Source organism: Ctenopharyngodon idella, chromosome 5 (assembly GCF_019924925.1).
Source record: "Ctenopharyngodon idella isolate HZGC_01 chromosome 5, HZGC01, whole genome shotgun sequence".
Lineage (NCBI taxonomy): Eukaryota > Metazoa > Chordata > Actinopteri > Cypriniformes > Xenocyprididae > Ctenopharyngodon > Ctenopharyngodon idella.
The window spans coordinates 35,270,858-35,282,163 of NC_067224.1; the positions used below are offsets into that span (position 1 = coordinate 35,270,858).

Here is an 11,306-nt window from a genome sequence, read left to right on the forward strand (position 1 = left end):
AGAACACATTCACATCCTAAGGGAGTGATGTGTGCAGATCAGCCAGCTTAAACTAAACTGTGCTTCTGTCCTACATATTCTTTAGTAAGCTAACACTTACCTAAAATAACTACCTATCTACCAACCTACCCAACGAAATAAATACATACATTTTAAGTTTAGAAAAATATCAAATCAAAATATCAAATCAAGCGGAATTTATAATAGCCTACAGCTGTGTGGACAGTTTTAGCTTGAAGTGTGTGTCTATAACTATAGCTGTCTTTTTAGACATTTTGATAGGCTATGTCAGTGTTCGGTGTATTTGGTGTTGAGCCTTCCATGTCAGTTTCTTGTTGTAAATGGACTATTTATGCCATTTTGTATTCAATAAGTAAAAAATAAATAAATAGAAAACCAGAGAAGACGTAGGAACCTGTGTTTATAGTAATCTTTTCCGCACGGCGAGTTTAATGCGGCTGCACAAGTCGACGGTCAAGGATTTCAGTGATGCAGTGAAATGTGAGTGAGTTTTATAAAATATACTTGTGTTATGAAGTTTATATGTCTTATGAGACTGTGCTTAGCACTCGATTGTTGTTTCTGTGATTACGGTGTCTGAAATTATCGCCAAATCGCACCTCTATTTTGTCTCTCAGGAAGGTATGGCTTACTCATGCAATGCAATTAATTTTTATATTTTTAAAAAAGACGTTATTTTCTGGCGTCGTTATTTATTGAGTTGAATCTGTTATTAATATTAATAATCTATAGTAATATTAATACTAGTCTAGTCTAAATATCTTTCAATCATAACTAACGTTATATATGAAGTCTACAATTTGTTATATATGGTCAATCCATCTCTTATTGATCCTTAAGTTACGTTATATAATGAGAAACAAGATAGAGGTTTAATGACATGTACCAGGTGCAGTGTGATTATTTCTGCCTGCTGTATTCTAGATCAACACACCAAGTTTATTCTTCTTGCCCAATGGGCTGACAGTGGGGGCGGACTAAGATGTTGAGTGACATTCCTCGGGACGCCCTCCTCCGCCCACTCACCCGGAATGAGGTGGTGGGGATGTTGGTGAGACTGACCATCTTTGGGGCTGCAACATATTACAGCATCAAATGGGTGGTGGATGCTTTTGACCCAACACAGAAACAAAAATCCCAAGCCAAGAAAAGGGTAAAGATATCTCTGCTACTGGGCGTGTACTGATTGTGATAAGTGTGACAGTAAATGTCGTTCCAGTGAATATTAAACATAATTTACAGATCATATTTCATGCAAGTCTGTAGTCAAAGTGTTTAATAAAAACATAGGGATTTATTTCATCATGGCTTCAACATCTAGTAGTGAGAATATTTATTCATCCCAGTGACTCAAATAATTTAATACTGTTCACCAAAAAGACTCCTTATAGTGATAATGGCTTGGTTGTTATGTTTTGTGAATTATTATATAGTGTATTTATTGACTCTGATATTTGTGCATTAATTTTATGCATTTATCATGTTCCCACACTCTCCCCAGGCAGAGCAGTTGATGAAGCAGATAGGCGTAGAGGGCGTCAGTTTGACGGAGTATGAGATGAATGTCGCCACTCATCTTGTTGATCCTCGCAGCATCAAAGTAAACACCAATACAATCCATGGAAACCTTGCATCTCATTACATCAGTAATTTTGAAGAAAGGACATGCTCTTAAAGACATGATTTATGTATGTTATTGGTTGTCATTTTGCACCGTTCCGTTCATATTCAGTATTATTATTCAAACTGATTTAGAATAGATGTGAATTGTGTTGACAGATTGGAATTGGAAATTACTTACCTGTTCACACCCATGAAGGTACAAACCTGTAATCATTGTTACCATAGGCCAGGGGTTCCCAACTCTAGCCCTCATGATCCACTTTACTGCAGAGTTTAGCTCCAACCCTGATCAAACTCGGCTGAACAAGCTAATAAAGGCATTCAGTGCTTCTCAAATGTAAAGCTGCATCGAAAATAAGAAAAAAAAAACTGCAGAACGAGAGATGGGACACAATACAAAAGCTCAAACGAATATCACTGGAATGAAGGTTTATGACTGGGCAAGTGCTTTAGGACCACGTTTATATTAGAAAAGCTTTCCAGTGCTGGAGAGAGCTAAGCGGGAAAACCTGAAAACAGATGCAGAGGCTGCTTTGATTTCGCTTCACATGTAAGTAATAATGGGCTTGATTGTCCGGAGCTGCTGTGCTGTTGGCGACTAACAACAAACACTTTGTATTTACTCTTGTATACTGTACGTTAATTTTTTTGTGCTTCCTTGTCGTTCGTTCAACAACTGCGCTTTATTTTTCGTGAAGCATTTTGTTGTGCGTCAGCTGTGATAAACAGACATCCACTCGCTTCGCGTGTGTAACAGTGAGATTTTTGCTGTTAAACCACTGCACACTGAGGACCACTAGAGAATGCGGTGTGTGGCGTCATTGGTAATGCATTCGCCTTGCTTGCCAGCAGCGGACGGACTGGGGTTTGAGACTGACTCGGAGCAGGGTGGTTAGGATTGGAGTGTGAGTTTTGGAGGCGGAGCAATGAAGAGAGGGGTGGGTTTGTTTGGGTTGATTTCAAATATCAACAATATCCCACAGCGTTTTTCAAAATCTACTGATCCCACCTTTAACTGTAACTCTATTAATGCAATACGGTGAATGACAACCATCTGTGGTCTCCCAGTTGCTTACATTATCGGAGTTAAAGGTTTTGTTCACCCAAAAATGTCATTCCAAAGCCGTAAGACTTTCATTCATCTTCGAAACACAAATGACGATATTTTAACAGTCCACTTAACTAACACTTTGTAGTTTCAAAATGTTCTAGTGCTGTCAAACGATTAATCGCAATTAATCGCATCCAAAATAAGTGTTTATGTAATATACGTGTGTACTGTGAATATTTATTATGTATATATAAATACACATACATACATGTATATATTTAAGAAATATTTACATGTATACTTGTATATTATATTATATTTACAGTATCTCACAGAAGTGAGTACACCCCTCACATTTTTGTAAATATTTTATTATATCTTTTCATATGACAACACTGAAGAAATTACACTTTGCTACTCACTTTTGTGGCCAGCGGTTTAGACGTTAATGGCTGTGTGTTGAGTTATTTTGAGGGGACAGCAAATTTACACTGTTATACAAACTATACACTCACTACTTTACATTGTAGCAAAGTGTCATTTCTTCAGTGTTGTCACATGAAAAGATATAATAAAATATTTACAAAAATGTGAGGGGTGTACTCACTTCTGTGAGATACTGTATATGAACCTCATTGGTTCTCCCAGGTCAAGCAAGCATGAGCTTCCGTTAACCATATCTGATGTTTGTGTTGATGAATGTTTATATGTGAATAAAAGCCTAAATTATACCTGTTCAGCATATAAAGTGATCGTGTCTTTTCAGAAAATTTGGACTAAACTGCTCGATTCACATGGATTAAGTTTACAATGTCTTCATGAACTTTTTGAAGCATCAAACTGGTAGTTGTGTAGACTGTTAATGGAGGGGCAGAAATGTCATATTTCATTAAAATATCTTAAATTGTGTTTAGAAGATGAACGAAAGTTTGGAACGACATGAGAGTGAGTAAATGATTGATGGAATTTTCATTTTTAGGTAATCCTTTAAGTGATTAATTACACCAAAACAGAAGGTAACGTGTATGCCTTCATCTCCGAAGATATTATATTTGAGAAATGCAGTCTTACTAGGACACAGCCTTCCGTTTGAAAAGCACCCCTAGAAAGTTACAGGCAGGTGAGTTTGATTAAGGTTGGTGCTAAACTCTGCAGGAAAGTGGACCTTGTGGGCCAGAGTTGAGAACCCCTGCCATCGACCTTAATCAGGGTAGCACCATATTTAATTTGACAAGAATGTTGAATGGATTTTACTGTTGTTTAACAACATACCAATTGTTCATCTGACATTGTGTGCCATTGTAAAGACTGTCCTTCACAGCCATGTTTTCATCAGCATTAAATTCAATATGGCATCTAACCTGGGTCTATTGGCCCCACAGCACCCCTCCAAGTCATTATTAGTCTATATGATTAAATATCTTCTTCCCTTCCTTGTAAGGTGACCTGGAGAGATGTTGCTGGGCTGGATGAGGTCATCTCTGAGCTGCAAGACACTGTCATTTTGCCTTTCCAGAAACGTCATCTCTTCTGTGGTTCCAAACTCTTGCAACCTCCCAAAGGTGAGTCATGGAAAAAGAGTATGGGCCCCATACATATAGTAGCATTATGTGCGAAATGTCAAAGCAAAGATTATTCATATTTTTTTTATTTTTCTGACTCTCAGGTGTACTGTTATATGGGCCACCAGGATGTGGAAAGACTTTAATTGCCAAAGCAACAGCAAAAGCATCTGGATGCCGCTTTATTAATCTACAGGCCTCCACTTTGACTGACAAGTGGTACGGTGAATCGCAAAAGCTGACTGCTGCTGTATTCTCATTGGCGGTCAAGATTCAGCCCTGCATCATTTTCATTGATGAAATAGGTAACCACTGAATATGCTCTAAAAAAATTGGACAGATATTTAGAGATTCCAGACAGATTACAATGCCAGCTTGTTAAACGTGCCAAATACATTCACTCTGCAATACTAGAGTGATAAACTTCTGTAATCACTATGGATATGCAGGTGTTTTATATTCATGGGTTTTATGGAAAACGTGGTACATGTACATTTGCATAATGACTGCAATGTTTTTGATGCTCTGTCTAAGCACTGTATTTTCAATGCTGATGACATTTGAATAATACTGTACTATGACCCATCATCTGTGAAACTAAAGAATGTGGACGCTGCACACAGAGTCTCTCAGATGTTTTATCACAGTGTACTAGCTGAAACATCAGTGAAAGTTAATTAGTTACTCTTCTTTTAAAGCCAATACCGCATATTAAATTACAGATGCTGAAAATGCAAAATTGTAGAAAAACTATGACTGCAAAAAGTAGTTACTTTAATTTATTGTTTAAAATATAAAAAAGAACTATAAAAATACTATATAGTTGTACTGTATATAATTTGACGTAACTGTAAAGTATGAATATTTTTAAATAATATATATTATATAATATTTTATATACACTACCGAATGGATTTTTTTTAAAAGAAATTAATGATTTTAAATTGCATTAAATTGAATATAATGTTACAAATGATTTCTATTTCAAATAAATGCTGTTCTTCTGAAATTGCTTTTGAATTTTCTGTTCATCAATACATCCTGAAAAACTATGTACTATGGTTTTCACAAAAATATTAAGTAACACAATTGTATTCAACATGTAGAATAACAAGAAATGTTTCTTGAGCACCAAATTATGATATTAGAAGGATTTCTGAAGGATCATGTGACACTGAAGACTGAAGTAATGGCACTGGAAATTCAGCGTTGCCATCAAAGGAATATATTGCATTTTAAAATATACTGTATTAAAATAGAAAGCAGTTGTTTTAAATTGTAATAATATTTAACAATATAACTATTTTTTTTATACTGTATTTAAAAATAAATAAATAAATGCAGTCTTGGCGAGCATTAAAGGTCTTCTTTCAAAAACATTCCAAGTCTTACTGACCCCAAACCTTTGAATGATAGTGTATATGTAGTACTACATTTAATTATTCTTATACTTTGATTTTGTGTTGATTTGATAGTGTGCAGTTATGAAATGTATATCTACATGAAATCTGTCTCTTGTCTCAGATTCATTCCTGAGGAATCGTTCCAGTATGGACCATGAGGCCACCGCCATGATGAAGGCACAGTTCATGAGTCTGTGGGATGGACTAGACACAGCAGCAGACAGTCAGGTAACATACGCACATATTGGTTTCATAGGTCATTGCATTTCTTCAAAAGTGTTAGGAATATAAAATGTGATAAGAAGTAAAAGTGTATGTCAATGTTCAGGTAATGGTGATGGGGGCTACTAACAGACCACAGGATGTGGATGCAGCAATACTGCGCAGGATGCCTACTGCCTTTCATGTAGGCTTGCCTGTGAGTCTGATAAACACACACACACCTTTACATTCTGTTTTTGTTAATTGCCCGTCTTAATCTGGACAAGACTGAATTATTTTTGGTCCATTTTCAGAATGCAGCTCAAAGAGAAGAAATCCTTAGACTAATTCTGTCTGGTGAAAACGTAAGACATGAAGCTCTTCTCATCTCATCTCATCAAAATATTTTGTCTGTTTAAATATATTGCTTATGTTAAAGTTAAAGTGGCCTATATTTACATATATTTACACTACCATTCAAATGTTTGTAGTCAGTATTTTTTATTTTTTAAAGAAATCTTGGTAACACTTTACAATAAGATTTCATTAGTTAACTGGGCAAAAAAAAAAAATCTGCCAAACCCAAAATGGCTAAACACTAAGCTTTTGATTTGTCTTAACTACAAATTATTGGTCAGGAGCTTTAGCTAAATTAAAGCAAATGCACTACTTAAAAATCAATTGCTGTCTCAGAAAAACATCAAAGACAGAATTAAGTTTTTGGCAGAATATGGGAAGTTTGTGGACTGTGGAGCGATGAATCACAATGAAACATGAAAGTTGCATGGTGATCTTATAGAGCGGTGTCTTCGAAAATCTGCTGAGAAATACAATAATACATTCATCTCTACCACAGTGAAGCATGGTGGAAGAGGTGTCATTGTGTGGGGAGCCTTTTTAGCTGCTGGTATTGGTGAGCTACTTCACTGTGAAAAGTCACTTAATGCTTTGGAGTACAGGAGAATATTGCAGAATGGCTTGCTTCCCACAAATGAATTTTTTTTTTTTTTTTTATCTAAAGAAGAATGATCAGATGTTATTTTTCAACAAGACAATGATCCTGCCCACATTGCAAAGACGACCTTGAGAACAACTCCATCAGGCTCGTGTTTTGGCCTAGTTTTGGTCTCCCATTAAACTCAAACTAACTGGGAGACATTTTCAACTACTCATGAAGTGTTTGAAGCTATTAACATTGAGTGGAACAACACTGACTCTTCTTACTGTAAAAAGCTGTCTGCAAGTTGGGGAAGGCTATTCCATGCTAAGTTACTTTATCTACAGTATTTGTGCAATTTTTGCTAATTTCCTGACCAGCGATTTGAGATTAAAATGATAAATACCATTAAAAGACCACTAAATATTTTGCCTTTTTTGGCTTGGTCCTTTTTTGTTGTTGTTGTTGCCGCTCAGGAGTGTACATTAGTTAACATGAATTAACTATTAAAAATACTTATAGAACATTTATAACTCTTTATTTATGTTAATTTCATCATTTACTAACAAATTTTGATGAAAAGTTGTATCTGTTAACATTAGTTAATGCAATGTGAACTAACATGAATATTTTAGTAAGGCATTAACTAATGTTAAAAATGAGACCTTATTGTAATGCTCACCAAGGCTGCAATTATTTCACCAAAATGTCACATGATCCTTCAGAAATCTTTCTAATATGCTGATTTGGTGCTCAGGAAGCATTTCTTGTCATTATCAATGTTGAAAACAGTTGTGCTGCTAAACATTTTTGTGGAAACTGAGATACATTTTTTTTTCAGGGTTCTTTGATGAAGAAAACTTCTTTACTGTCACTTTTGATCAATTTAATGCTTGCTTAGTCAAAAAAAAAAAAAAAAAAAAAAAACTGGCTGCAAATGTTTTGAACGTTAGTGTGTATATATAAAATATTTTATTTGAATCTTAATGTTTCATCAGTTAAGTAACGCAATTAACCTGAAGGAAATAGCGGGGCAAACAGAGGGCTACTCCGGCAGTGATCTGAAAGAGCTGTGCAGGGATGCCGCCATGTACCGTGTCAGAGACTATGTCCGCAAACAGCAGATGAAACAGATTGCACAACAGTTCCAGCTGGATGAAGAGGAAGAGTATGTCTAAGATGCTTTGTATAACACACACACGTTAGCATTTTATTTGTGTGCATGAAATGCAGCTCTCACATCATGTCTTAACCAAAGAGGTCTACAGTATCTGGAGAAATATATCCCATTAATCTCAAGTAGTTGCTCAGCTGGTTCATCTTCATGTTTTGTTAGAAGCAAAACAATTCAAGATATTCTTGAGAGTTTTGAAATGCTGTGTAAATATGTAGGAGTGAATGTAAAAGCATATTACTCTCTAAAATCTAGCAACCCTCATGTCACTGACTTTGTCCCTGGTGTCCTCTGGTGTGTCCTCAGGCATGTGGACGGCACACAGCTGAGGCCCGTGACTCAACTGGACCTGCTGTTTGGCCTAGATAAGATGAGAGAATCCAAACAGGCCACAGTTACGGCTGACCCAGCAAATCTGAGAGAGGTGCCTCTGGACTGAAAACCGCACGCTTTACACGTTCATACACTCGTTTTCTCTCTCTCGCTTATTTCTTTCTACCTCATTCTTTCCCTCCTTTTCACATTCATGTTGCGTATCAAACATTACTACTTTGCACTATAATGACTTTACAGTCACATACTCAACACAACAGCAATGTGCATATTTACTGTAACAATAATAATAATAGTATACACGCTAAATGGTGTTTCATTATTCTTGAGTATTTTAACTTGTTTAAATTATTTCTGATATGATCATCTGTTGGTTGCATATTGTTGTAGAAGCAGATATTGAACCTCTTTTTGAATTTGAGAGTGAGGAATACAAACTTTGCTATGTCTATAAATGTTTTAGTAATCAGGATCAGGTTTCCTGAAACCCTATCCCTCGGTTTCAAATACAAGGTTTAAACTTAGTCCCAGACTAAAATGCATGTTTGAGCTGTTTTAACTGAAAGCAACTTGCACTGACGTACTGTATCTTAAAATATGTCAGTGCTATTGTTTTGTCTCAAGATGCACACCAGTAATGTTTTTTTTCTAGGGTATGTTTATAAAAGCTACTTAAATGTCCTAATTGAACTAAGGCCTAATCCTGGCTTAATCTATGCCCTGTCTGTGAAACCAGGCCTAAGTGTAGTCTAACTAGGATGCATGAGTGTTACTCTAAAGTTATACTGAATGGTGCATGTGCGATCTTCGTTAAAACCAATTTAGCCATGATATGATGACTGCTAATTTGAGTAAGGGGCATGTCTGGGTCGTATTTTAACCCAAAATCAAAAGAAAATAAATATTTTGCATAAGAAAAAGTAGTTTCTTTTGCACTATGACATTGTTTTCATGGTAATTAATTCTCAATTTTTATAGTTGTGTGATAATGATATATAATATTTGCATTTTCTATATGATTTAAAAGTATTTATACATTTCAAATGATTATATAGTATAATGAATATTGTATTTATTACATTTTAATCAAATCGTTTTTGATTATTTTGATATTTTGATTATTTTATTACTGTGTATGTTTGTTACAGTAAAGAGAATTTGAGAATAATTTCCCTTTTTTATCTTTTGGTTTTGGGTTGAAAAATGTCTTTGTAAGATCCATGTAAATAGATATTTATCATATGTTTAGCTTGGTAAACAAAAGTTTTCAGTTGTAGAAGTAAAATTATCTAAAAAGTCTGTCTCACACATAAAGAAATCTAAGTATAGATGGCTTTGTATCCACTGGAAGCAAGGTTGTATACTTTATCAAAGGGACAAATGGTGCTACATGTATCTCTACTAAGAATGAAGTCATTTTTTACATTGGTTATTGAAAGATGTTAAACATCTGTCATATATTAATGTTCAGATGAGTCAGAGTGTGTTTAGAAAGGTTTAATATATCACTTAAATAATAGTGTCAAAAGTGTCAAACCAGCATCAAGATACTAATTTATCAGGTACTAATGTGGTCACAAAGGTCGGCTTCTTTCTTGAAACTACCAGTTTTGTCCGTCCTCACTGAAGTTTCTGGCCTTTCACCAGCTCTAAGTGCAAAATTTTTGCTCTTGCCAAACTGTTCTGAAGATTTTAAGCAATTGTTTTTCCTTTGGCTGAAGTGTTATAAGGCAGTTGCCGCATGTCTCCATGTGTTACTTTGATAATGGGTGTTGGAAAAAAACAAACAAACCATGTCTGGCAGCTTAATTAACTATCCGTCAAACACTGCTTATTAAAATGACATAAATGTATTCAGATTGATGTTTTTTATCATGCCATGTGCATTTCCAATGATTTGTCAATATGACATATTTAACATATAAATGAAACAAATGTGTTTGTTTGGCAAACTATGCCCACATTAATTTCATGTTTGAGGTGAGATTTGGCTTCCTTTGGCACTTTGGCACCAGATGACACCTTTAATGCTGCTCTGTTCCGCTTTGAATGTTTGTTGTTCTGCTTTGGTAATCAGGTACTTGGTTGTTTCATAATGATGAGCAATCTAAAGAGAGAGGGGGAAATGAGCTTAGATCTTCTGCTTGCTTTTTATTGTTACAATCACCTTCTATCGCATAAAATCTGGGTCTTAATATTGGGGGAGTTTTGCTGAAAATACTGTTTCTCTGTTAAATTCTATAATCTTCCCTTGCTTATTTTGTCTTTGGGCAATCATTCACTCATGTTAATGATAAAATACTTCTCTCACTAATAAATCTCCACAGTGTGACAGTGTTGCATAAAATGTTTTCCCAACTTATAATAAACCCATCTGGAATGTATTAAATGATTTGTCAGAATCATGTGCATCTTTCAGTAAAAATGCAAACCCTCACAGTTCTTGATATTAACATCAGTCTTTTGGTCTTTTCACCATCTCCACACATGTACAGAGCGTTCTGTTCTTAAAATACGATAAGAGGCAGACGTAAGAGAAGCTGTTGACATTCAGCTCTTTGCTGTACTTTGTGCCTCGTTTGCATCAAAACTGTATAACCTTTGTTAGTCATGAGTCATAATTTTCTTTGCATCATTAAGTTCTCTCTTCACCTTCTCTCTATTCCTCTGTAAGCAGTCAAAAATAGAAACTGAAAGAAAATAGATCAGCATGTTGTTGCTGAAAACTCAATGACTGATCTGTTGCTTGGCAGTTTTCCTCTGTAAAAGTGATATATAACTTTAAATAACTGATAGTTATATAAGCTGTTAATGCTTGAATATTAAAAAACTTTGATCCACTCTGAAAGGGAGAGGTTTTCATCACAGTCTGCAGTAGGAGCCCACAAGAGGGCAGTATTTATATTTCAATATTTCTGAGACTTGTAAAAGTTCTTTGAATGAGTGTTTTAAGGAATAGTTCACCTAGAAACACAAACTTGAGAAGTTCTGAAAATGATGC

General features: G+C 35.3%; 1 protein-coding gene across 3 annotated transcripts; it reads left to right on the forward strand.

Moving 5' to 3' along the window:
- Positions 1-338: 338 nt before the first annotated feature.
- On the forward strand, positions 339-10,697 carry atad1a (ATPase family AAA domain containing 1a). 3 transcript variants are annotated; one of them, XM_051894191.1, is made up of 10 exons: positions 339-501; positions 946-1,174; positions 1,523-1,621; positions 4,137-4,257; positions 4,362-4,562; positions 5,782-5,888; positions 5,989-6,078; positions 6,176-6,226; positions 7,797-7,966; positions 8,279-10,697. In XM_051894191.1, the coding sequence occupies exons 2-10, from the start codon at positions 1,004-1,006 to the stop codon at positions 8,409-8,411; spliced, it is 1,143 nt and encodes a 380-aa protein (XP_051750151.1). In that variant the 5' UTR covers positions 339-501; positions 946-1,003; the 3' UTR covers positions 8,412-10,697. The 3 variants fall into 3 exon arrangements, with proteins under 3 accessions (XP_051750151.1, XP_051750153.1, XP_051750152.1); XM_051894193.1 differs by having other exon boundaries at positions 946-1,072; XM_051894192.1 differs by having other exon boundaries at positions 426-501; positions 989-1,174.
- Positions 10,698-11,306: the final 609 nt, after the last annotated feature.

Coding starts and splice junctions, on each gene's coding strand:
- atad1a (XM_051894191.1), top strand. CDS start 1,004: ATGTTGAGTGACATTCCTCGGGACGCCCTCCTCCGCCCACTCACCCGG. Junction 4,563..5,781: donor CATTTTCATTGATGAAATAG/GTAACCACTGAA, acceptor CTCTTGTCTCAG/ATTCATTCCTGAGGAATCGT. Junction 7,967..8,278: donor CAGCTGGATGAAGAGGAAGA/GTATGTCTAAGA, acceptor GTGTGTCCTCAG/GCATGTGGACGGCACACAGC.